Source organism: Lissotriton helveticus, chromosome 2_1 (genome assembly GCF_964261635.1).
Source record: "Lissotriton helveticus chromosome 2_1, aLisHel1.1, whole genome shotgun sequence".
NCBI lineage: Eukaryota > Metazoa > Chordata > Amphibia > Caudata > Salamandridae > Lissotriton > Lissotriton helveticus.
The window spans coordinates 1,022,278,480-1,022,306,393 of NC_136059.1; the positions used below are offsets into that span (position 1 = coordinate 1,022,278,480).

The window sequence follows — 27,914 nt, forward strand, 5'->3', positions numbered from 1 at the left end:
GCTGGAAAGTCTTTGGTGAACAGGTCTAAAAACCCCTTGAATATAAGATGTGCGCTGAAATCATTCTTGCTAAAATCTCTTCGGCAGGCCTGACAGGCTTACTTGTCTCACAGGATATGGTAAAAACAGTAAATAATACATATATCCACAAATAAACATATATTTTATAGATACATGGAGTGCCTTGGGGTTATCCTTCTTCTCCTATTGATCTGTCTGTGTGTCATTTACACTCTTCTTCCATCCATGATGGCATACCACATAGAGATATTAGTTCAGTCTACATCAGTCATTGGCTCTTTTGTCCTGTGAATTACTTTATTTTCTGATCATGTATGCATATTCACCTGAAAATTAGTGTACTTCTGTGTCAGGGCTGGTTAACCAGTTCTTTAGTTTTTAATCTCTCCTTTTATAGTTACTTTTTCATTTCTATGCATCTTTTCTTTTTCTTTTTATATTTCATAAGAGGATAATGGAAGCTCTCAAGGTAGAACTAACCAGTTGCTTGGTTGCTTCTCATTTCATCAGCAGTGCATTGCACCTCAAGCAGCCACTTCCTCTAAACCAGGAGACTATTACGGAATGCTTCTGTCTGTAGTGTATCATTGTTTTACCATTCCAAGATGGCCAACACCTTAGTTGTAAATGTGATGGCCATGCTGGAACTTTAAAAAGACAATAGACTATTTACAATAACTCTGCAATAGGCATACCCTCTGGTATGTTTAGTTTCATTGTTGCAAGCATATGCCTGCTGTGTTTAGATGGCAACATGTTTTCTTTTGTCTGCTTGTATTCTTTTAATTTGCCTGGTATAAACTTTTGAGTTTGTGTGTTTTATTGCAGTTGTATCAGAGTGGATGGATGCAAAGCTGGGTGATGGGGGAGTGGAGGCGGGCATGTTTGATGATTTATTGAGAGCCTAAACACATTTAAGGCACAAAAGGCACTTTAATTATTAAGCAAAACCTATTGGTACTGCCAATGCTTGTAATTTAAAATGTTGTTTTCTAAGGCTGGTGGCTCTGCATCAGGGGCTTTTTACCCTGCAGCAGAACTCTCATTTGAACAGCAACTGCAACATTATGCTGTATGAATTTTAAATGCTTACAAACTGCGACTGCTACAGTCTTTTTTTTTTTTTTTAGCTCGGAACAGAGCTAAACCCATGTTTGGAATTGTATTGAGGAAAAAACTGACAATAATGGATTCGGATGTGGCAATCTGATCTGTGAAAACTTGTGGATGGCCAAAACATCGAAAGAAACCCCCAAGTCACTAATATTCTCTGAGGAATTCTCCTCCTTTTTCTCTGTCAAAATGACAGCCTTAGGAAACAAACTTAGATACGCCACTGACTCTCAATCCCTTCCGGATCTGCCTCCTCCCTCCCTGGCACCTCCACAGGCTTCACCCAAGAACCAAGCACACTGGACCGACTTCAAAAGCTATGGCGAATACGTTGTCTCGAAAATCCTTTCTACCTTAATCCCGAAAAACAACTTCAATGACCGACTCCCTGCTAATTGCCTAGCTTCCGCCACCCAGTCCATCATTCTAGCTGGACTGCAATAATAAATGCCTCCCTTCTTCAGGGATCCATACCGGACTCACTGAAAGCCGGCCAAGTCCTCCCCATCCTAAAAAAAAAACGTTACTGGATCCTGCCTCCCCTGACAACTTTAGACCTATCTCTAACATCCCACTCTTAGCTAAAGTTCTGGACAAGTGTGTGCAACAGCAGTTGAGCCAACACTTCACCAATTTCCATCTACTAGATTAATTCCAATCCGATTTCAGGCCTGGGCACAGCACGGAAACCACCATTCTCCACATTGTGGATGATGCCCTCCGAGCCCTAGACCAAAACAAAACCTGTCTCCTAATCCTCCTAGACCTGTCCTCGGCCTTCAACACGGTCAGCCATGAGAAACTTCTCGAACGCCTCAAACTCCGCATGGGAATGGGTGAGTCTGTCCTGGAATGGTTTAGGTCCTTCCTCCACAACCGATCAGAGATTCCTGATTAACTGCAATTTGTCTGCTCATTCCCCGGTCATGGTTGGAGTCCCTCAAAGATCAACCCTGTCCCCCACCCTCTTGAACCTTTACCTAGAACCGCTTGCCGAAGTACTACACACCGCAAATATCTCGTACCACATGTATGCTGATGACACCCAAATCTACATCAAGATCTCCTCCATCGAGGAGATTCTCTCCATGAAGGAAGCCTTGAAACTGGCTATCCAATGGCTCTCATCCAATCAACTCAAACTCAACTCAAAGAAGACAGAATTTCTTCTAATATCCCCAACCAAAACCAACCCTGAGACTTCGATATGGATCAAGGCCATCACAGCCTTAAACTGCTCTCCAAGCATCGTGGACTCTGCCAAATCCCTCGGAATAACCCTGGACGGCAACTTGAACATGTGGGACCACATCAACTCGATGGCTAAATCATTCAGATTCCACCTGAGCTATGTAAGGAAACTGAAACCCTTCCTCAATACTCCTGTCCAGGCACTAGTCACCTCTAGACTGGCATATGGCTGGCCTACCCTCTCGGGTTTACCCAAGATCTCGCTGGCACCTTTAAAAGCCTGTCTCAAAACGTCCGCGAGGCTTATCACAGGCTCGAGTAAGTTCGACCATATCTCACCACATCTGAAAGCGCTGAACTGGCTTCCTCTACAGGCCAGAATTGAACTCAAAATGGCATGTTTCACGTACAAGGCATTATACACAGACTCCCCTGCATATCTTGCCCAGAAACACTTGTTATCCGGAGGGACCAGAAGCTTACGGTCCTCCAGAGACCTCGTGCTCCAACCTGCACGCTTTAGGAAAAAGCAAACTTGCAATCTGGCCTTCTCCGGGGCTGCACCAAGAATATGGAACTTACTGCCGACCGCCATCAGAAGAATCCTGTCGCTGGCTCGCTTCTAAAAAAGATGCCAAAACCTTCCTAATGGGCAAATTCCTTGCCTAATCCATGCCTGTTATTTCACCCAGAGATGAGATCTTGTCCCATTTCCTTTCTATGCTTTACCCGGGAGTACACAGGCGCTATCCTCCCGGCACCTCTGGGCTGCCCACCATTGACTTTGGGACCCTTGTTTCCTCGTGAACTGTAAATGTAATTGTACTTTGTCCCTTTTTATCCCTTTCTTTCCAGATTCCCCCCCCCACATCTTTTGTAAACTGCTGCAGATTCCTGTAAAGTGCTCTGATACCCTAACGGTTCAAGTTTGTGCTCTATAAAACTTAAAATAAATAAATACAAATAAATAAACCTAAATTTGGAATATGAAGGATAAACTGAATTATACAGCTACATGATCTGCAATTCAAGATCACGGAGTAAATGGCTGTTAAAGCTAAGATACACACATGGTAGAGATTGATGCTAATTTCTGGAAGGTGGACTAGGTCAAAGACTTAGTGATGCAATTGTGAACTTCTTGATCCTTCGTTATCAAATAGCCAAACAACCATTTCAACCAGAGTCAGCTATGCATCTACAACAGCATGGCATTTTCTTTTCTTGGTAGAGTCTTGGATGCCCTCATTTCATGTACCATTTGGAAGATAATGGGGCCCTGTCTGACAATGTGTTTCAAACTGACCGTGCCTGCTTAAGGCTCTGCAAAGTCCTCTCTACATGTTACCAGTGATGCTCATTCAAATGTAGCTGCCTACTCTACCACAAGCTGACCGAACGTTGGCATGACCGAAAACTCTGGCTGTCCACCTAGTGGGCAGTCCAGCGCAGGTGATGAGGTGGCACACTGGCACATTCAAAGTGGAATGACACAATTGCTTTGGGAGCACAGCATCTGATTTCTTTGGTACGGTACAGTAGTTGTGGAGGACCTCGACAGCCCTTCAGAAGAATCTCTTAGGATGTTCACTATGTCAGAGATGCCACTGATGTGCTCCCCTCCACAAATACCAGTTTGGTGCAGTGCACACTATCTACATTTATGAGAAGGCAAGAGTTCTCGTACGCTTCCTGCAGTCAAATACACCCAACCGTGCAGGCAGTTTATCCATCGTCTGGAAGAGCTGTCCGAGGACTGTCTTTCCTCGTGTTGGAGCCATGGATGAATCAGGATTTGAATCTTTTTCATCCTTTGCATTACTCAAAGCCTGTTCGTGCACAGCACACTGGGAGCATCGTTTGAAGAGGTAGTAGTAGTGGGGAGCAGCATGCAACAATATATAAAGGATTATACCACAGCATGATATCAAAACTGTTGGCAGACCCTATTACACATCATATGTCAGAACATATGGCCATCATAGTTGATGTCACAGAATATCAATTGGGATTCTGGTGTTCTCTTTAAACTGTGTTAGGCATATTTTCTCCAATTGTGCTCAATGTAGGTCAAGGAGAGTCTGGTTCAGGACATCCATATATCCTGTGCTTGAAATGGAAAATTAAAAGTGCAGGTACTCTGTACAAGAGTACCTGCTTGTTTCTGAGAAGTGCTGGTACTCTACAATTAAAAGTATTGCATTTCTCTTGAGGTGCCGGTACTCTCCACCCCAAAATAAAAAAGTGGTGGTACTCCGTACCGGACAGTACCGGCCCTTTTAAAGCACTGACTATATCCACAGAAAGCTAGGTTTCATACTGTGAATCTAAGTTGATATCATTCAGAAAGTCAGTGGTTACTCTGAAAACCTGGCATTGATCTGGCCACCTCGTCCCTACACTGGATATTCTTGTTCTGTGTAAAAATGTCTAACCATGCCTTTTTAGGTCTCGCCTACGACGAACGCGCTAAAAGCGCGTTCTAGCAAGCGAGAACTATAGTCGTCGTCTCAGCAGTCTGAGACCGACGAAGTGAGACAAGACCTGGCCGCGCGCAGCGTTTCCCCATAGGATAACGTTGTGCGCGCGGCCAGGTCTTGTCTCCACGGCATGGCAGACCGGATCGCGTCGCGCGCCTCTCTGGAATGCAGGGGGAGTCTGCATACCAGCGCGCGGCGGGAGCCGGCCCGCTCAAAGCCCTGGGTGTGAGTTTCAGATTTTCCAGCGATTATTCTGCATACAACGTGTGCTTTTGTCTGTGTGTATGTAAACTTCCTTGTAAACTTCCTTGTGAAATCCAATACCCAACTGTACCCAACTATTTGCTAGAAAATACGTTTATTTCACTGCCCTCTCTGAAGCTACGCCCCTGTGTACGACCGCTTGATGCCTGTGTTTCCGAGCCGAGCACTACTACAGAGCAGTTCTGACAGGCGCAGCCATGCGCAGAGAACGCATGTGGAATCTGTGTCGTAAAAGGGAGGTGGATAAACTCCAGCCATGGCCTCTGTCTTCATCTATTCTCAGTGTGTTTCTCACATTAGGTCTGGTGAGGCGGCGCATTCCGTCAGCGCCCCCATCCTCGCAGCCCCCAGCTCTCCCTGCTCCGTCTAAAAGGGGCTGCGAGCCTCTCGAGCCCCTGGATCGGTTGCCATGGAAGCCGGCCTCCCATCGCCCAAATTACAAGATAATAACACTGCTAGAGGCGCGGCAGACAGCGCGCCAAATGACGGCGCACAACTGCAGGCTTTGCTATGGGGTCACTTGTGGGTGACGTGTACAGCAGCAGTTCCCGGGCACGGTGGCCTCTGGGCTTCAGCGAAAGGTGCATCTCTGCAGGGGCCTCTCTCTGCGGCCGCCTCTCTCTGCGGCCGGGGTGAGCAACCTACGAGCGCATCCCTCAGCTGTATTGATCTTTTGTGGACTCTTCGGTCTGAGTATGTGATACCGTAGGTTTGCCACTTAGTCCACTTGCGCTACTGTGATGAAGTGTGCAGCCAACAGGACACACGTTTGCCAACTAACTCGGGCCCATTATCTTTCTAAGGTCGATGTGGTCAAGTTGCGAAGTTACAGAACCTAGAACAACACCTGTTTTTGTGACCTGATATCCCCTTAGGCAAATTGTGTGATCCTGAGCTCTTCTCCTTAATGCCAAGGAACTGGACAACTAAGCCGAGGTCTTTGACGATCCCCAGCACAAACTTCGGACCCAGAGCCTCCTCTCTCACTTCCATGTGTTTCAGAAAGTTCTGAAAGTAGAGTGGCAGACCTGAGACCAAAGCAACACATCCTGCGGTACCATCGGAGGACATGTGTTGCCAGAGGAAGATTCGCAAATACTTGTTTAGGGAGTTGCAGTTATGCATTTAATGTATGTACAGGATGATGTTGACCCTACTCAAGGGTGCCAGTGCATTTCACAGAGCTGCAAACAGACTAATAGGCAGCAGAAAAATCAGACGGCAGATAAAGAGTGGCAGCTCGAATTGGAGCTACACATGTGCTTTTTGCTTTTTATTTTCATGTATTTTGAGGAGATTTTGTTTCTGATGTCACATTTATGAGATAACCTTGTTAAATGAAATGTCTGGACTATAGCAAGTCGAAATGAGCAGAAACTCTATTCTACCACTGCATTTTATGATTATTGTTATATTTTCGTAACCTTTCATTTCTTGCTGTTTTTGCATAGTGCTTCTTTATTACAAACCACAGGCTGTGCATTATTCATCTACCGGATGATAACTAAAGCTGTGCGGCACTGCTGTGTCTGCAGAGCTCTGCTATACTATGGTGGCTGTGTTGAGATACCTCAGTGCGCATCAGACGCCCCCCTCTCAACACACCCTTTTGACATCGCAGGTCACAGGATGAGCACTGTGTGTGTGTCCAAATCAATGCCACAGCTGAAGTCTGCTGCCACTGTGACTGCCTCACGTTTTCTGTTTTCACAAGTGTTTTTCACATAGCTTAAAGACCTTGTTGTCCTCGGCTCTCCTTCCTGCCTTCAAGGTTGGCGCAGCCCACCTTCACGCCCCCTCAAATTCAGGAAAGCCACAATTCCTTTTCCTACGTTTTCCTCTTCCTCACCCATTTTGATCAAACAATGAGGGTATTTAACTGATTGGCATTCGGTTCTCAGTTATATCTGCTCAGGCATGCACCTGGTCCACATACTTTAGACATGCAATAATATAACTGTGAACGTGGCTACTCTAGGGATTGGTAAGATGGCCGCCGACAGTCCGTAGGGGGTAGCAGCCCTCAAGCCACTCACCCATGCTGACTGCTGACTGTTTGAAGTAATTACTGCTGGTCTGGCTCACGTTTGGTCTTTGGTTGTACTTGGTTGCACTTGCCACACTCGATGATGAGATGCTGGAAGGTATCTATAAGTTGGTGATTACCTTTGCTTGGTCGCCTGTGGAGGTGGAGACATCGGTACTGCATAGCAGGAGCCCGAGAGAGCAGAGCAGCGTCTGGGTGACGGCTCTATCTACAGTCAAAAAGAAGATTATTCTCTGTTTGGAGACTTGGAAGCGTGTCATGGCCCCAAAAGTGCTGAGGACTGCTAAGGTTACTCTGGGGCACGAAGAAGTGGAGACATCCAATGAGCCTGACATCCCTGCGGCAAACTCAAGAGCTAAGGCGCGGCAGAGGGCACAGGCTCGCAGGGAAGCATCGAAAAAGCGCGAAGAGGAGCGATTATTTGCTCAGAAGAGGAGAGAAGAGCGACATAAAGTATTACCTGCAGTGGATCCAGCTGCAGATTCTTTGAGAGAGGCGATTTTGCGTCAGCCCCTGATTTTTGAGTCCTTCCAGTTGCGTGGGGCTTCGCCTTCACCTTCACCGTCGTTAGCAGTGAAGAGCTCACCGACCAAAGAGATGGATGCGGTGCCTGCATCCTTGGTGGGAGATTGTATTGAGCCGGGGCCTGCGGAGACGGACTTGCTGGATTTGCTGCGGGATGGCTCGGATGGTGTGTCCGCTGGCGCCGGGCTGGGGCAGGCGGGAGCGGGCTCACGGAGGAAAGATGCATCTGCAGCTGCGGTGACGGCGCCAGAAGCAGCGGGGTATCCGGGACATTCGGCGGCGGCGGGGCCCGCAGGAGCTGGGAGCACCAAGGCTGCTGAGGAGCCAGGAGCGGTACCGGGAGCAGTGGTAACAGCGCGCATAAGATGCTCACCTCCAGCCTCAGCCGAGATTACAGAGTGCGTGAACTCAGTCTCTTTAGTAGGCGGGGATTGCATGGGAGGCGGAGCCAATGTTACGGAGGAGGAGGAGACTTGTCATGGAAAGGGAGGAGGGGGAGAACTATTGGAGCTATTGGAAAAAGCTGGGGGAGAGGAGGCATATAACACTTGTGCCGGACCGGATCCAGAAGTGCATTATGTTGAGACTAGTAAGCTGGGTAACAGAGACTCTCAAGATTCACAGGGAGTAACAGATTGCATGAGCAAAAAGCTATACCTAATAGATACATTGCCTGAAATAGCGGATGGGGATATGGATGTGGTTGCGCAGCAGCGCGCTCTGCAAATGGAAAGGCAAGCTGATCACCAGAATATCCAACAAGAAATCTCAGAAATCCCCTCTGTTCTAGTAGGAGCTCTACCGGAAGGCTTACATAAAAGTGCAAGGGGGGTTGTAACGGAGTATGAAGTTGCACATGGGCATGAAGGTGTATTTATTGAGACCAACACGAGTAAAAAAGAAAAGGTGTTGAGCATTAGGAGTACTGAAAAAGCTCCAATTACAGCTACAACAACTACAGCAACTGCGGCAATTGCGGCAAAAGGTGTAAAAGGCGCCAAAATAGTAGTAGAGTCAAACAGGGGAGCAATTCCTAAGGAAAAGGGTAGGGGGAAGGGCAGGGGGAAGGGCGAAATGAAATCTCCTAAATCAAGTAGACCTGTCATAGCACCAAATTCTTGTCGGGCAAAACAGGTAAGACAGGAAAAAAACGCAAATACTATAAGGCAATTTTCTCCTAAAAGCTTACTCTGCAGTGACGATAGTGACGATAATGAGTTGGAGGAGGACGAAGAGGAGGGCGATGAGACGGAATCATCGATTACTTCGTCTACAGAGTCAGAGCATTCTTCATTGAGTGAATCTCAAGAATCAGAGACTTGCTCCCTACGATCAGAGACGGACCAGATCAGTGCTGTGGAAGAAAGAAATCCGAAACCTAAAATTAAATCTAAAACTTACAAGACTAGGGGGAGGTCCCGCGTACGAAATAGCAAGTTAGGAAACATGTCACAAAAGGGAATACCTAAAAAGTTGGTTCGGGATAAGATAGGTGTAGATACATTGTATAGCTCACAAGATGGGGCTAGAGGCGGTAGCCTACAGGAGCAGGAGCAGATCAAGGATCAACACCAAAAGCATGAAGACCCGCAAAAAGATAAATTTGACCTATTACTCTCTACAATGCAACAGATACAAGGGGAAGCCCGGCTGGAGAGTCAAAGAGCTCGGCTGGAGAGTCAAAGAGCTAAGAGGGCTAATAAGAAAATACAGAGATCTCTCCACAAAGTACACGAAATGTGTGCTGAAGCTACAGGTAGACTGACGGAGGTTGAACAGAGGACCGGCAAAATGGAAGATGAGATGGTAAAGCTGCAAGAATTTAGGCAGGTGCAGGAGAAAACAGAGTAAAGTAAAGTAAAGTCCACATTTGTAAAGCGCACAATCACCCGTAAGGGTCTCTAGGCGCTGGGGGCCGTCGGGAAGATTAAGCGAGCTATTGCCCAGAGTCACATGGTGCTGGGCTAACCTGCCGCCGGAGCCGGGGATCGAACCGTGGTCCCCAGATTCCAGCGTCAGTCGCCCTGGCCGCGGCGCCAGAGTCCGACATACTCTGGAAACTGGAAGACTTTGAAAATCGGCAGAGGAGAAACAACATAAGACTGCTTGGAGTGGAGGAAGGCAAGGAAGGAGGAGATATAAGAGCCTTTGTTGTGGATTTGTTGAAAGGCGCGTTTCCAGAGATGGACACATGGGATTGGGATAAAGAGGTGCAACGTGCGCATCGATTTCCTCTCACACAGAAAAAGGGCAGTGCGGGTTTAAGAGCAAGGGCAATCCTTGTGTACGTGGGAAACTATCTTTTGAGAGAGGAAGTAATTATGAAAGCTAAACCCATGAAGCAACGAACCTATAAGGACATAACCTTTTTTGCTCGCCCAGACTTCTGCCATACAACAGTGGAAAGAAGATGGCGTATGCGGCAACTCATAATACCATTCCAGAATATAGGATGTGAAGTTTATTTGTTGTTCCCTTCTCGCCTTAAGGTAGGCTTTAAAGGCCAGTTCAGAGTCTTTTTCTCGGAAATAGTTGCGCAAGAGTATCTGGCTTTTCTTCGAGAAGAGAGAACACATAGAGAACGCAATATACAGGACGATCGTATTGAAAGTTTAAAACAAGTAGCTTCTATAACAAAGCAATAATCGAGCCTCTTCTTCAATATCATGAATAAATCTTTAAAAAATATGTACTAAGGGGGAGTGGCTGGGGAAAACTCCCCTGGGGGGGTGCGGCTGTCACACATAGGTCAGGATTGACCTATTTGCCAGTAAGGGAAGGGGGGGGGGGTCCTGTGGGAGGGCAGTCTGGGGAGGGGGAGGGAGGGGAAAGGGGCAGGGCACATAAGATTTGTAGTTGAAAAAGGAAGATTAGACATAGGCATAAACTTCTTGTGTTATTCCTCTGGTTTTGAAGTGACAAATATGAGGTATAAGAATGTTAAGAATGCTAAAAAAGTATTGAAAACTAAAGTAAGAGAAAATGTAGCTACTAATGCATTTATTACTGGGAGTTCCTTTTTTTTCTCTTCCTTTTTTTTTGGATATTCTTAAAATTTCTTTGACATTTAGAATCGTAACATGGAATGTGTGTGGTCTAAACGATGTTCAAAAAAGACAAAAGATAGCCACCCGACTTCGCCAGATGAATGTGGATTATATCCTTTTACAGGAAACTCATGTAATGAGTACACAGGAGTTTTGTCTCAATCAGTTAGGATTTCATTTGATAGCAAGATCCAGGCTTGGGGCAAAAAATAGAGGAGTTGCGATTCTATCAAGAAACAAAAATGTGGTAATTGGTAGAAAATTAGAGGATAAATGGGGTAGATGGGCAATTGTCGAGGTATTAATAGATGGAGTATGGACAACCCTAGTGTCAGTATACGGTTCAACCCAGGATGATCCAGAAATTTTGCAGTTTTTAGATGCAGAATTAGCAGGATGGCCTACACAGGTAGTTATAGGAGGTGATTTAAACATTAACGGGGCAGACGGGCTGGAGCCATGGTCCTATAAAGGTAGAAAGAAAAGAGTGTATAAGGCACTGACTAAACTTTTAGAGAATAATGCTCTGCGAGACGTATGGGGCAGTACCAGACCAGATCAAGCAGGATATACGTATTACTCTGCACCACATCGCATTTGTGTTCGACTAGATTATTTTCTAGTTTCTAATGATTTATTGTCTAGAGTAGTAATCGAAAGGTTATCACGAATCTTTAGTGACCATAACCCCTTACTTTTAACAGTTAAGACAGGAGGAGGAATTAGATTAAGTAGGACCTGGACCTTCCAAAGAACACTTCTTTTAGAAAACAATTATATACAGCATATGACTAAATGGATTAGCGAATTTTTTGAAAATAATAGAGGAAGCGCCCCTGTAGGGGTGGTTTGGGATGCATTCAAGGCTGGTGTCCGTGGAGAGACATGCAGTTTTAGTGCGTATAAACGAAAAACTGAGCGTATTAGAGAGGATAATTTGGAGAGGGCTGTACTCGAGGCAGAGGAGCAATTCCATAACTGTGTAATAAGGGGCAATCCGTCTGAAAAATCAAGAATAGATCTGATGAAGGCAAAAAGTGAAGCTGAGGAAGAGCTAGCGAACAGGGCAGCTCTGTACTACACTATAAAGAGGGAAAGGTGCTATGAATATAGTGAAAAAGTTGGTCACGTTTTAGCTATGCGGACTAGGCAGACAGTAGCCTCTGGCATCGTCAGAGAGATTAGGGATGAGCATGGAAGGACACACACAGACTCGATTCAAGTAAGTATTCAGGAAATTTTATCAGAAACTATACGATCAGCAACACCTCTGTAATCTAGAAGAGATAAGCGACTATCTTCGACATATCCCGTTTAAAGGGGTGGATATTGTAGATGCAGAAAGTCTGGAGAGACTGATGGATAAAATAGAAATACAAGAAGCCATGGCCAATCTCCCATCTGGAAAGGCTGCTGGCCCGGATCAACTCCCTTTGGAGTTTTATAAAATATTTTGGGAGAGTCTAGGTCAAGATTTAATCAATACCTTCCAATTAGCACAAACTGGCGAGTCTATTCCTAAATCTTGGGGAGGTGCAGATATTGTTTTAATATTAAAAAAGGGAAAAAAGGCGACTGACCCAGGGTCTTACAGACCTATAACTTTGATGAATAACGACACGAAAATATATTCGAAAGTATTGGCAACAAGATTTGCAGGGATAATTGGTAATTTAGTTAGTGATAACCAGCACGGATTTATCCCTGGCAGAGGTACAACTCACCACACCAGAAAGGTTATAACCCTGTTTGATGTCGCTGAGGTCACAGGAGACCCGATGGCTGTAATGCTGTTAGATGCAGAGAAAGCGTTTGATCGGGTCTCCTGGGACTATCTTTGGCATACCTTAATAAGAGTAGGTATAAAGGAGGGCTTCGTGAAGGCCATACAGACATTATACATGAATCCGGTAGCAGCGTTGAGAGTTAATGGGGGGACTACGGATCAATTTCATATTAAAAGAGGCACACGACAGGGCTGTCCATGCTCCCCTATTCTATTCGCTATGTATATGGATCCACTAATTCGTAGGATAGAGCTATCTCCAGATATTCCCTCACAGGATACATTACTCGGCCCCTGTAAGATTTTAGCTTACGCCGACGACGTGGCGGTGGTAACCCCAAACCCCACGGAGGCAATCGAGAGGATAGAGGTGGAAGCTCGTAAATTTGGGTATATATCGGGCTACGCCCTGAATACCACAAATACGCAGATTATTAAAAATTCTAAGACAATTTGTAGAGATAATCGGGTGGTCCAACAGGGACTTTATTTAGGTATCATTATTACTTCTGACCTCAATAATCTAGTGGAAAAAAATATAGCTCCAATAGTAGAGAAGGTCAAAAAAGATATTGACCGGTATGAGAACTTACATTTATCTTTAATAGGACGTGTTAATATCATTAAAATGTTGATATTGCCGAAATTTGTGTACATATTTAGAACAATTCCACTAGCCATTGAGAATAAGTGGTTTAAAATTTGTGAGCAAATGATTAATCGTTTTATCTGGGCAAAAGGCAAGACGCGGAGGGCGCTGAGATATATGTCACTCACACGGGAGAGAGGAGGTTGGTCACTACCAGATCTAAAGTTATATTATTGGGTTGCAGCACTGCAATATATGGGAGGTTTGATTGGAGGGGCTGAAGTGGAGGGTTGGGACAAGTCAGGGTCTTTAGCAATATATGGTCTGGCTCTAGGTATCAATGCCGAGAATGTGTTTCTAAGATTTACAGAAGGTAGCTACTTCAAAAGAACACGCTTTAAGACAGTAATAGCGGCGCATAATATTTGGAAAGGGTTTTCAAAAAAGGTGGGAATTGGGAAGTTTAATTTCTATACAAGATTGAAGGATAACCCCTCCTTACCTAGCGAGATCTTTTCAGGAGCTGTCTTTAACGAATGGTATAGTCACGGGATAAGAAAAGTTGGTGATATGATGGGTCCACAAGGGATTCTACAATTTGTGGATTTACAAACTAGTTTTTTATTAGATACAAAACACTTCTACAAATATCTTCAAGTAAGAAGTTACCTTTCGAAAAAGCAGGGGGGTACACTGGGTTTTGGAAGAAGTACACTGTTAGATCTTGTAGAGAATGGCTCTGATTGTACTATTAGAAGATATTATTTAGAAATGACTATGTTAAAAAAAGATGACTTAGAGAAGTGGACAGATAGATGGTCATTAGATCTGGAATTGAATGGGGATATTTTTATTGAGTCGTTAGAAATGGGGAAGACAATGTTATGTTCATCATCCCTCCAGGCCCAACACTATAAAACGCTATACCATCTATATTACACACCAGCGAAGATCGCTCAGTGGGGCGGTACATCAGGTACTACCTGCTTCAGATGCGGAAGCTCTAATGCAGATTTGATACATATCTTCGCAACTTGTCCACATCTAGACAAACTGAAACAGGACATTGTGGAATTTTTTCAAAGGGCAATGTTAATAACAATAGAATTAACACCGGCCACTATGTTGTTGGGGATCAACTCAGAACAAACAAGCTGCAAAAGTTTTATTTTCGTTTCAATGGCGATACTGAGGTTATTACTGGCTTCTGCCTGGCTGGAACCTAACTCACCATCATATCATCAATGGCTAGGAAAAGTAATGTCAGCACAAAAACTGGAAACCGCTATATATGCTAGGAGGGGTAAAAAGGGGAAGAAGATGGGTACGCAAATCTGGGAACCATTTATACGATGGAAGTATGGTTTAGTCGTTTAAGCGATCATGTCATTAAGTTACTACATGAACTGTATATATAGCATATATTTGGATAATTGGTTTGTTTATGTTTGAACATGCTTGTGTATTTATAGTTATGCATTATTGTGCCCTGCCCATGTAAAATAAGGGGAAAAAAACTCAATAAAAAAATATTAAAAAAAAAAAAAAAGCAATAATATAACTGCACCTTGATCTGTAATACTGCATATCTTTCTTTCGTGGAACACTCCTTTTCAAATATCACTTACATGAGTTAACAGTAATGTTAAGTAACAGTTGGTATCGCTTTCACTGGGCACAAACACCACCAGAAGTCAGTGCATGCTTTCTCCAGGCACACACCACCAGTCGTCCATGCACGCTTTCACCAGGCACACACACCACCAGCCGTCATTGCATGCTTTCACCAGGCACACACACCACCAGCCATCAGTACACGCTTCCACCAGGCACACACACCACCAGCCGTCAGTGCACGCTTCCACCAGGCACACACCACCAGACGTCAGTGCATGCTTTCTCCAGGCACACACCACCAGTCGTCCATGCACGCTTTCACCAGGCACACACACCACCAGCCGTCATTGCATGCTTTCACCAGGCACACACACCACCAGCCATCAGTACACGCTTCCACCAGGCACACACACCACCAGCCGTCAGTGCACGCTTCCACCAGGCACACACCACCAGACGTCAGTGCATGCTTTCTCCAGGCACACACCACCAGTCGTCCATGCACGCTTTCACCAGGCGCACACACCACCAGCCGTCAGTGCATGCTTTCACCAGGCACACACACCACCAGCCATCCGTACACGCTTCCACCAGGCACACACACCACCAGCCATCAGTACACGCTTCCACCAGGCACACACACCACCAGCCATCAGTACACGCTTCCACCAGGCACACACACCACCAGCCATCAGTACACGCTTCCACCAGGCACACACACCACCAGCCATCAGTACACGCTTCCACCAGGCACACACACCACCAGGCACACACACCACCAGCCCTCAGTGCATGCTTTCACCAGGCACACACCACCAGCCCTCAGTGCACGCTTTCACCAGGCACACACACCACCAGCCGTCAGTGCATGCTTTCACCAGGCACACACACCACCAGCCGTCCGTGCATGCTTTCACCAGGCACACACACCACCAGCCATCAGTACACGCTTCCACCAGGCACACACACCACCAGCCGTCAGTGCACGCTTCCACCAGGCACACACCACCAGACGTCAGTGCATGCTTTCTCCAGGCACACACCACCAGTCGTTCATGCACGCTTTCACCAGGCACACACACCACCAGCCGTCAGTGCATGCTTTCACCAGGCACACACACTACCAGCCATCAGTACACGCTTCCACCAGGCACACACACCACCAGCCATCAGTGCACACTTCCACCAGGCACACACACCACCAGCCCTCAGTGCATGCTTTCACCAGGCACACACCACCAGCCGTCAGTGCACGCTTCCACCAGGCACACACACCACCAGCCGTCAGTGCATGCTTTCACCAGGCACACACACCACCAGCCATCAGTACATGCTTCCACCAGGCACACACACCACCAGCCATCAGTGCACACTTCCACCGGGCACACACACCACCAGCCCTCAGTGCATGCTTTCACCAGGCACACACCACCAGACGTCAGTGCACGCTTCCACCAGGCACACACACACCACCAGCCAGCAGTGCACACTTTCACCAGGCACACACACCACCAGCCATCAGTGCACAATTTCTACAGGCACACACACCACCAGCGATCAGTGCACACATCAATTGTTAACGCATCCACAAATAACTATTGTAGCAATCGCAGTATGGCGCACTTTACTTTTAAACATATTCATCTAAAGCGCAGCATGCCACCATTGCAAAAAAATAAATAAAACTACACTTTTTTGGCCTACAATTTATAGACTTTTGTTGCAATTGGTGTTGAAATATTTAGCAATGCCAATAGCTCAAACTTAATTAATGCGAGACCTATTGCATTGCAAATGCTTGTTTAATTTGCCAGAGAACATGAACACCGGTTACCATGTTACCGAAGCCCTGCCCATCAGTTACTGTCAATCAGAAGTCTTTCCTAGCAAATAATTTGTTACAGAACGTTTTCTCATCCATAGAGTGATTGCCCCTGAGTTACAAATGCACATAATCTTTGTCTACCAGTTGTGTCAGGGGCGACTAGCACTCCATTACTATGCCCAGAATCCCGATTCTGTGACTTTGGGTTATTTTATGTCCATGTCAGTGGTGTTTGGGTGTACAAAAACTTTTATTTCTTGAGGCACTTTTATGTTTACGAGAAAGAAATTGAGGACTAAATCACTTGCATACAATGAATTTTCACATGACTTTCCTCTTAAAAAAAAAAAGATGCTACTCTTGGTCTGTATTGGCCCTAAATGTGCATGACTGCTTGTGTTTCCCAGCATTGCAGTGATAATGTCCATCAGTGCCAGTCGGACATGAACATTCTTGGAGCTTGGAAAAGAGGCTACACTGGGAAAAATGTGGTGGTCACCATCTTGGATGACGGCATCGAGAGAAACCATCCTGATTTGATGCAGAACTATGTAAGTGTGTTTTTCCATTGTATTTTGAGGTATGTGTACTTGCATAGTCGAGCACATCCACTGTGATATATGTTAGCTATTGGAACGTGTTCACGTTTTTTTAACATGATTCACTTGATCAGAAACTCAAGCAAGCGAACACCTGTTGTGATTTTACTCTACCTTTAATTATTTGCCCTTACTCATGAAAGCCTACATTTTATATTGGCTGAAGTTATGAGTATGTTCTATTACCTAGTGGATAGGTTCAGTTTGTAGTGGCTAATGTGATCCGTGGTTGCTAATTGTAATGGCAGAATTTGAACTAACTCCAATAACTCGCAGGGCGAATTTTAGTATTCATTGGATCTCGTATCTGCTTCATTTACAGTTTAAATAAATAATATACATACATAGTAACTGGACCATTACATGGCTTTAAATTGGTGCTCTGCTTCCATGTCCGGTAGTGACGTACTGTTACCCTGGTGACTCCCGTTCTTGACTATTTATTGGTTGCTTCTGCTTAAAGCTGTGGAGGAATGATCTGTCATACAGGGATGCCAATCTTCACAAGACAGATAAAAGAACTGTTATTTTAATTTCTATTATAGTTTAATGTGTAACACTGTGGCTATACTCGGTGCTGCTGAAATAAGGCATATTATGGGCATTGTAAAGGATTTTCTCGTCAGGAAAAATTAGAATCTCCGATGTGGATCCTACTGTTTAGGAAGGAGAAAAAGAAAATGGAGTAGGAATTGTTTGCATCTTATCTACTCGTGTCCTGAATAGTCCAACTTGTTAATAAGTTTCCTTTGGTTCCACTTTAGCTGGATAGGGTTGCTTCACGCTAGCTTCTGCAAGACCGATACTTTGCACCATTGAGTTGTAAGGTGAGCAAATGGTCAATGCAAGTGATCGAGTCTTAAGGTAGCTAGGAGGAGTTTTGATTTAGTGACTATACTTGTAAGGTTGAGGGTCGATTTAGGGTTTTGGCGACCGCATCAACATTTGGCTTTCCTTGTCTACAAGAGCTCCACTCTGGCTAGGTCCTACTCAGTTCTTTTTGCGATGCCATTCGATCGGGTTTCGGTATGACCAGAAGCTGGAAATAAAAAATACTGTTCAGACTGCCATTAATCTGACTCAAAGCACAGAATGTTTTGCACTCTTATGCAAATTGGTTTGGCCTCGACGCTTGAAATATATGTATTTGCTTGCCAGTCCAGGTCGTTGTTTGTATGAATTTCTCCGAAGGCAGTGCCTATTAAACATATCCCCTTATTTAGGGCTCGCCTGGCGTTGGAGCGCGAAGCGCTCCCGCCAGCGAGTTCTATAGTCACTATCCTCCCTGCCAAGGGAGTGTGAGCTGAGAACGAGCAGCTCCAAACCTGGGCACGAGCCGACTCAGGTCCGTGAACGCGCGGGAACGTCAACGTGCACGTTCACGCGCGTCACGCGCCTGTCCTCCCGCGTCTCTGCCGAGGCGCACTCCAGGCCGACTTGCGGTGTGCGTCACAGCGTGTTCCGGCGGCCGGAGGTAGGTAAGTGAGGGCCGGGGGGGATTTGTTTGCTTGTTTTATTTAGCAGCACTCGCGGGACGCCAGAACTTGTTGCCAGCTGTCCTCCTTTCGAGCGAGAGGGCGCAGTACAAGTAGCTTTCGATATTGCTGTGATTGAAAGAGGCAATTGAAAGAGAGGAACTGAGGCAACACATGAAGCCTAAATTTGAGGACGGAAACGTGAAGGGGTGACTGTAAAAGGTACGCTGGCATTGTTCCTTGAGTTCCCTTCTCAAATCTTCTTACATTACTTTTGACGGGCCATATGGACGAGAAGGGCACCTGTTAGACCACAGTTTGTTGTTATATCTGTATGAACCACCTAGTCCTCTATCTCAATGCCGGATAGATAAAATGCACATCCTTTCATCTGGTGGGTGGGCTCTCTCTGCCCATGTGCTCCTGTCGGCTCTTGGTGTGTTTGGTATCTAGCTGACTCTGCTTGTATCAACATGCTCAAGTAATTTATGTCAGTGATTTCGTTTTCATTTATATTTCCCGTTTTACTGAATTTTGCACTCCAATAGTGTTCGTTATTGCCAGGACGTGGTGTTTTTGTATGTTTTTTCATTCAGCTCTTGTATAGTGCATACTTTCAGCTGAGTCGCCTCCAGGTGTTTATAATGGCCAAGTTAGAAAATGATGATGTTGGTGTTCAGACTCATGGCAGTGAAACTTTCAAGCAGTGGCTTATCAGTGGCTCAAAGGTGTTCAGAATACATGGTCATTCAATGTTTGACCTCTCTGCAGAGCGCACACCACTGCCAAAGTCAATAGCCCAGGCTGTTTTTTTGTTGTATGTCAGTTTCCGTGTTATTATATCTGTATGCATTAACAGAAAGCGCAGACAAAGCAAAATACTGCTTGGGTACCATACAGTGAGAATCCCAGAAATGTACTTTACGTTTTTAGACCACAGCACGCGGGCTAGAACTATATGGGCCATACCCATTTTACAGATACCCCCCCCCCCCCCCACCCCACCCCCCACACACCGTTTCATCCCACTTAAAGCACTGGGTGCAAACGCTGCCAGTTTAACGCATACACGTTTATACTGTGGCATTTTAGAAGTTTAATTAAACGAAATACACATCGCCAGTGATGAGTTCATCACTGGAGACCGCTTTTGTGCTGTGAAGGAAAGAAAGGGCAGCTTGGCAGGTAGCAGTCTAATTACCGAGTTACTTCTGTTTCCTGGAGTTTGATCGCAGTTGTTTATCCAGTGCCTTTGTGTGAACCTTTGTGATTAATGCTTACCTCTAAAACCAGAAAAATGCCTGTGATTTATGAATACATTCTCTTAAAGTTCACTCTTTCCGTATGTTTACTCTTTCCCTGTCATTGGTTTGTCTTGCGTATGGTTTACAACTTATTTTGTTTATCGGTTTGTTTGGGCTACGATGTACACATTGTTTTTACTTCTGATTCAGTTTAGCTGATATTTGTTTGCATCTACTCGTGTGCCATCGGCTTAGATGTATATTTTAGAATGCCTGTTGCCTTTAATGACATATTTGTGAGCTAGCTGAGTGTGCTGTGCACCTGCACGAGAGATCCGTGTGCATTCCTTAGGTCACCGTTTTGACCGATAGCAAGATAGCCCAGGTGATCATGTGGCTGCTAAAGCTGTGCACTTATTGTGCCAGCTTACAGGTTACAGCCATGAGTCGGGAAGGGTATCTCAATTTGTTAGTGTGTCCATTGCAGAGATCTACCTGCAGCCTTTGTATTTGTTGTTGTCATTAAATTTGATATTGAGTAAAATATGTTGCCTTCTGGTTAATTTATTGCTCTCGTTGTGATTGCACAGAGCAGCATGTAGTCTGGGCAGCGTGGATATGGGTGGTACGTTGTCCAGCAATGGGAGACGTAGAGTTGTTCGATGTGTTCCATTTCATAGTGGCAAGATAGAGACAGAAGCATGCAAGGTGAGTGCATGGGAACTGGATTGCGTGCATTGTTTTCATTGAATGTCGCAGCTTATGTTTTACTGAATTAGCGTGCTTCCAGCATTAATTTGAATGCTCCCATAAAGTAAAGGTGTTCAGTATTCTATTAAAGATTGCGACGTTGGTTTGAACTCTAAGAGCTGGGCTGAAGGTGCTCCATAGATGTGGGCACATTGTACGACCATGGCCCATCCCCCATGCTTTAATAATATGTATTTTTGTTGACAAATTTGTGCATGCAATGGTTCTTGCTCGCTTGTGATGAGGACACTTCTGAATGTAGCCTCATCCCCTATTACAGCTCAAGTGCAAGCAACTCCAAACGGTTAATTCAGCACGTTATGCGTGTGGTCCTTGGGAAGCTTTTTTTTTTAACCAACAACTTACACCATCCCAAAGGCGAGACCTATTGGCTATGCTAATGCTTTTTTTTGTTCTTATGTGTTACGTTACTTTAGCTAGTGCCAATAAGCTGTGCACTTGTGCACTGTATAAATATAACATAAGTAGTACACAAAAAATACTTGTCTGTGTGCTCAGTCAGCCTTCTTTGACATCTACTACATTCAAAACAAGCATTGGCTAACCTAATAGTTCTGGTTTTGTTTTCCAGACTTTTGGCTTTGCCAATGCTTGTTGATTTTAGTAATATTACATATATTATACATAAATATAGGGGCTGTCAGTCAGCCCATCCATTGTTCTCTAATACACATTTTTGTTTTGGCCACTGCAGACACAACAATGGGGCACAAGAACAGGCCACTTAAGACATTGGTTTACCTTATTCTGAGAGATAACCTTCTTTTTGGGCACATTGTAAACAAGCATTTGCAATGCAATAGGTCCCACATTTACGTGAGTTTAAGCTATTGACATTGCACATAACAAAGCCTTTTATTTTTGTTTTTAAAGTATAAATGAATGGCATTGTCATTTACAATGCCGATAGCTTAAACTCGTTCTGGAGCTGCTGGTGCCCTGTCTGAGAAGTGCCACATAAGCCACAATTGTTCACCCGTGCATAAAAGGAGACACCTCACGAATTCAAGGGTGCAATGAACACGTCGTACAGTTCCCTGCGCTTTTCGCCATCTGAGTGTTCCTCTGTGTGAGGGTAAGCAGGCGAAAGGGGCAGGATATGTGCTAGTTAGGGAATGTTGTACATGAAGGAGTGTGAGTAAGTTGCTGTCTCCTAGTTTGTCAACTGTTGCATCAGTCAGTTTGCTGGATCTCACTACCTAAGATGGGATAAAGCTGCCCCTTTCGCTTGAGTACAGAAGGTAGGGCACCACCCACTACAATGAAATGAGCGGTGCATAAATGGGGCTAGTATTTATATACACTATGCGAGTGGAGGGTGCCCCGTTTATTTCTATCCTTAGATTCCTCTTTTTAATGCACACATCAATTCCATCCCCCCACTCCATCCACCTCACTCCAACCATCCCCCATCATCCATCCCCCCACTCCATCCATCCCCTCCACTCCATCCCTCCATCCATCCATCCATCCCCCCACTCCATCCATCCCCTCCACTCCATCCCTCCATCCATCCATCCATCCCCCACTCCATCGCTATCATCTTGCAAATCATCTTTATAGACCAATACATACTTTGCTAAATATTTAATGCAACACATTGTCATATACAATGCCAATAACTCAAACTTTAATGCTGCGAGACCTATTGCATTGCAAATGCTTGTTTTGTTGATGCTGCCTAGCCCTCATTCAATGATTAAGGATTTTGGTGTCACTTTGATCTTGATTTGTCAGCTGAAGTTGTATCTAGGAATGGCCTGAATATTTTACATGAGATTACTGTAATAACGTGATTGTCAATTAATGAAAACCATCACCGTAACAGAAAAATGAATGAGCTAAAAACATTTTCTGATAACAGAAAGTAAGAGTTGTTAATCAAGGGTTACAATTAATGTTTTATAAACCTATTGTACGCCGGACCCTTACAATTTGTTACAGTAAAATGGAAGCTTGGCATGGTAATAAAAACGTTAGTGATGAATCTGTTCACTTCGGAAACTTGCATACATGTCTCAAATAAAAATACTGATTTGGATGTAAGGTACATCTAATGCATGTGCATTGTTTAGGTCTGGCGCTAGCCAAGACCCTTTTATTTTACTGAAACTCTATGTAGAATACACATGCTTGAAGAGGCTTTCAGCTAGTCCTCGTCATCCATTGGTCTGTTATGTCAGTCACACTTTTTCTGCTCATTCTTCCATGCAGCATGGGGCAGTGCATCAGCCCACTCAAGCCACTGATTGGCTTCACTGTGACTGACTGCATTTTCCCCCACAAGGGCACATCCACACACAAAGTAGTCCCCTTAACTTAAATGCCAAGGATGACTAGGGTAATGTGTTTTTTTTTCTGGACAAATTATTTTTCATTTTAGACAGTTTCTTTTAGATTCCTCAAAAATGAAGTTTTGCAAAAACCATCGGGAAACAAAGCAAGAATTGACAGTCAAAACACTGCGCAAACACCAGATGTATTGGATTAGCCAATCCATGTTTCATACAGTGTTTAATTCTGGGAGTTGCATTGCCTTCAATCACACCACTAATTACCTAGTCACATCCGCCCCATCAAGACACAGAATCAATGTTTGAATACAATAACTGATTGATCTTACTCTCATTGTATTGTGAGGAACAGTCTACCTCTGAACCCCTGTTCTGCATGGCTAAATTGAAATTTTCCTTAAAATGTTAACCGATTTCGATTTGTACCTCATAGTGCTCATATCATAGGTTGTGTTTCAACCTACGGGTTTTGAAACCTTTTTTGCCATACGTAATAATCGCCAAGGATATCACCATCATCCTTGACTAATCTATGTTCTTGGAGGCCTTGTTACCAGTTTTCACCTCCTTCCAATAAAGTTCAGTCAATTCATTGTTCCATTCGCAATGTATATCTCATTGCATTACTTAAATGGAATTCATATTCATGTCTTCATGTCAGCATACTATTCAGAGACTGAACTAAATGTTTACAGGACATATTCAGCTGCCATGAGACCAAGTCAAGGTAAAACTCTACTTCAGAAAACTGCAGTATTCCGTCTTTTATGTAGGGAATGATGAGTAAAACCCCATTCAGATCTACAACTTCCTATCAGAAGAACTGTTTAATTTAGAAGATAATTTGGATTTGGCAAATCTCTGTTAAGAACACTCCCCGATCATGTACCATATCTCAATAAAACTCTTGTTAACACACTTATCTGATGACACTACCTGTAATATTTTCTTTGATCAATCACTGCCATCCTGCCTTTCTAGTGGTACTTAGTTTACAACTGATCTCCTCATAGACAATCAGTGCAACCTAGTTATTCACTTTCTTATTTAATTTTACCCAAGCTCATCTCAGTGGATACCACCCTTCTGTCAATGGCTCTAATATGGGATGTTTATAGTTCTTTTTTATGCTAATAGTCACATTTCCACCCCTCAATCCACTCTGGTAACAATTCAGCACTACTAACTCAGCTCAAGTATTGAGAGCTTTGGTCTTCTCTCACATGCAGCCTGATAGAACTGGTAGTGCTTCAAAATTAAGGACTGCTTTGAGCAAGTAGTGTGAAAAACAGAAAATGTAGATCGTGGCCTCTCGCTGCCCTAGTTTGTCAACTATTGACTCCCTGCTCCCACACATTCATCGCTCCAGCCTGTCCCAGCCCAGCATTCGATAATGTCTTCAGAGATTATCTCAGCCCTACCTGGCAATAGTACATTCTGCAAGAAAGCACTCATTCATCACTCTCTCTCTTACAGCAACAAGGGATCCCAAATTTAAAGTATGCCCAATAAGTTCCCTGTAAAAATCTGTGCAGAAATGTACCCAGGCTGAGCAAAATTCTAATCATGGTGTCCAATATCCTGAGCCTCCTACTGGGTTTTTCATGATCCATCATCAAAGGATGTGGCCAAAACCTCTGATAGCCAGAAACCGGTCCTTGGATGCTAGATTCCGGTCTGGGAAAGACATGGCTTGGTAGTTCAGACTGGACTGTTCCCATGAGGCACAGGGTCAGAGCTGATTTGCACATAGCCAGTGTCTAACCCAGGGTGGTGTGGATTGCAGAAAAACGATGGATTTAGGCCCGGATCCTTGTACTGGGGTGAATGTATGACCTTGTTCTACATTCTGTCCATCAACTGTGTTGTTTGCCAAAACCTCTGATCAGGCAGAAGTGGTAGATCTCACAGCCTGTGAGGAACACTACTGTGAATGACAGAAGTGGAAAGAGACAAGTGAATTATGACAGGAAGGCGAGAAGGCTGCTGCATGCCAATCTTCTTCCTGGACTCTCTCTACTACAACCCACAATTTACAGACACACAAACAATAATTTGGTAACAAACTAAAATAACCTGGGTACGAAGGTAAGAAAGATGCTATGCAATTTGGGAATTAAAATGGGACACATCCAGCCATATCTTTACATTTGTTTGACTGGAAAAATTTGTAAAGCGCAGCAGCTACTTCAGTAAAAAAAGTGTGCTGGTGCTCATAAGGTGTGGGAAAAGTGGAAAGCATTGGTGCAAAAATGACTCTGCAATCTAGATGGTATTTGAAAACAAAAAGGATTTGGGCTGTTTCCTAAAGATACTCAAAATGGATTGGGCACGCTGGGATAGAGGTAGCGAATTCCAAATGTTGGCTGTAACCACAGCCAGAGAATGGCCACCAAATCTTTCTTTTATATATTTGGTAATTCTTACCAGGAAGGCATGTTTAGCTCTTGATGCATGTGAAGACTGAAAGCATCAGTGGCGTAACGAAACTTGAGGGGGTCCCCACTGCAAGGTACATGGAGGGGCCCCTTCCGTGCTCAATCACTGCTCATGATGGCTGCCAAATTGCATACTACCTTACAAGGCTTGGGAAAGTAAAAATCCCATCGGACTTATCAAAAGTAAAGTGTTGAGTGCCCTAAACTCATTTTAAGCAGTGTGAAAGGTAGCTCTAAAGAAGAAATGTACGCTTAGAAATGGGATCCCCATTTAAAAAAAAAACACAACTCAGTAGTGAAAATAAGTGAAAGTGCAAGCTCAAAACTAATTAAAATGTAATTTTGATGGAGAAGCCTATGGCCTCGGGGAGTGATACTGTGTTTTCTGGGCCCACTTGCTTACCATTGGTCATTCAACAGACCATTCTATCTGACTATGAGGTGATTGGAGGCAGCATTTACATTAACCAAAATTAATTTAACAGCGACCAGAAATCAGTAGCTTGGGTTAACAAAATGTATTGCAAATTCAAATTAAGTTAAAATACACAACTCACAGCACCATGCTATAAAGATGGAGAATAACAACTGGGAAACCCAACCTCCTTAAACAAGAAATTAGGTCTCTGCGGTGCAGAATAGCAATAAAAGCAATTGATGCTCAGATAAAAGTCTCTAGGTTTGATGTCTCAGCATAGGTAAATCTAGAATCACAGAAAGCAAAGTCCAAACAAAGTGGATGGTTTGGTTAACCTAAGGAGTCCCAAAAAACAGGGAATTGCACAAAACAAAATCGGAGTCGAGCAAAGAAAGATAGGTTTAGGTGTCAGCACTGCAGAAGCTCGGTCAAGAGTCTTCTATGGGTGAGATGTAAGTGTTTGCGTAAGCCACAGTTAATAAGGAATCAAGTAGGCATTGAGGCTTAAACCTCACAGGGTCGAGGAAAATGCTCTAAGCATTCAGGATCTGCAAAGAGTGGTTAGGAAGCCTCCCAGAGAGAATCTTTCTGGAAAGCTTCCGTCTAGGGCAAAAGGAGCATCTCCAAATCTCCAGCATTGTGAGCACTAAATTATAACACACAAAATCCACTAGATAAACCCCCCTTTGTACGCATCATCAGGGGTCCATTGTTTTTGTCCAATTCTCATGTTGCAGACTGCAACATCGGCAAGTAATCCCACACTGGACAGGGGAATGACAGAAGTTGCTCACGTATACATCAGATGGCAACCTTTACTCAATGGGCCTTTTAATTGATGCTCTGGTTCTCAATGTTCCTTTATCTAAGTCTTCTTCTCAGGCTCTTTAAACCTTTCTCTAGTACAGTAACGTATCTATTCTACAACTAGCCATGCATATGAATACCTGCAAGAAATCTTGAGTTAGCAGAAAAATGAAATCAACTTTATGCAGCACGGTGAAATATAGGCCTACATAGGACATCTTAAACAATAGCTCAGTGGAGCACATTTAATTAACTCCGGGCGGGTAACTCCGCTCTGTCAACGGGGTTTGCAAATTTTTTGCATGCTCCGTTCCATACGCTGAGTTTAGGCAAAAACTCCCCTCCGTAGCGGAGGGTAGTTAGCCAGCCCCTCCACCCTCCCAAATTAATAAAAATAAGTCGAAAAAGAAGGCATTTACCTGCGTGGCTTCCTCCTTTGCCTGGCCGCTCTCCTTTCTGCTCCTCGCCAACCTTGCCGTCCTCCTTGCTGCCCTCATTCTCCTATGAAAAAAAACAGTTGTGTGTCTTGCGCATGCGCAATTTGCACAACATAGTGTTTTTTTCATTGGAGAAGGACGGCGAGGACCAGGAAGGAGAGCAGCCAGGCAGAGGAGGAGGCAGCCATGCAGGTGAGTGCCTTTTATTAATTTGGGAGGGAGGCGGAAGCGTATTTCCACAGAGTTTTTTTAAAACTCTGTGGAAATATACGTAAAGGCACTATGCTTGCTATGCCCACCCTTACATTTAGTATGGATGTGCACATTTATACACAAGTGAATTTGTGTCTAATAGAGGTAGACACAGGTCATTCTGGTTTAGAGGCAAAGCACATTATCTCATTAGCATTCCGAATGCCCCTCCTGATGAAAGCCACAGACTCAATTGAGCCAGAAGGCAGAAACATGTGAAAAGTAACAGTGGGAATGGGGTACTAATTCCCCTTTAATCACAAAGTGTCATGTCTAGTGAATAAACTGTTTTAGGATGCCATGTTGGTTTTTAAGACACTTATTGAATGGATCCATTCTTAATTAGAAGTGCTTCCCTGACTCCTGGTGTAGGACTGCTCTCCATCAAATGGAGGTTCTGGAGAGCGAGGACTGTCCTCTGATGAAGAATGACACCTGGTGGTGTTTGAAGACAATCTGTTTCATTTCATTGTATGCCCAACACTTGTACTGAGTAGCATTGGGAGGGATACATCGCATATCTCTATAAAATGCAAAATTCTAGGTGAGCTTATTATGTGTTAATATGTTGTGTTGGGAGGGCAGCTCACCTTTGAGACCCCAGAGTCTCTTGTTCCCTACCTGGGGGAGTGTGTTTGTATAACAGATTAAGTTCACATTACATGCAATATTCA

General features: G+C 44.3%; 1 protein-coding gene across 4 annotated transcripts in view; it reads left to right on the top strand.

Annotated features, from left to right (window-relative positions):
* The window catches only part of PCSK5 (proprotein convertase subtilisin/kexin type 5), a 1,700,773-nt gene that overhangs the window by 444,455 nt on the left and 1,228,404 nt on the right, over positions 1-27,914 (top strand). For all 4 annotated transcript variants that reach the window (XR_013607101.1, XM_078675787.1, XM_078675788.1 and 1 more), the window contains exon 4: positions 16,913-17,056. Coding sequence is in view for 3 of the 4 variants with exons in the window: in XM_078675787.1 (XP_078531913.1) it covers positions 16,913-17,056 (144 nt within the window). In the remaining variant the exon portion in view is untranslated. The remainder of the gene's footprint in view (positions 1-16,912; positions 17,057-27,914) is intronic.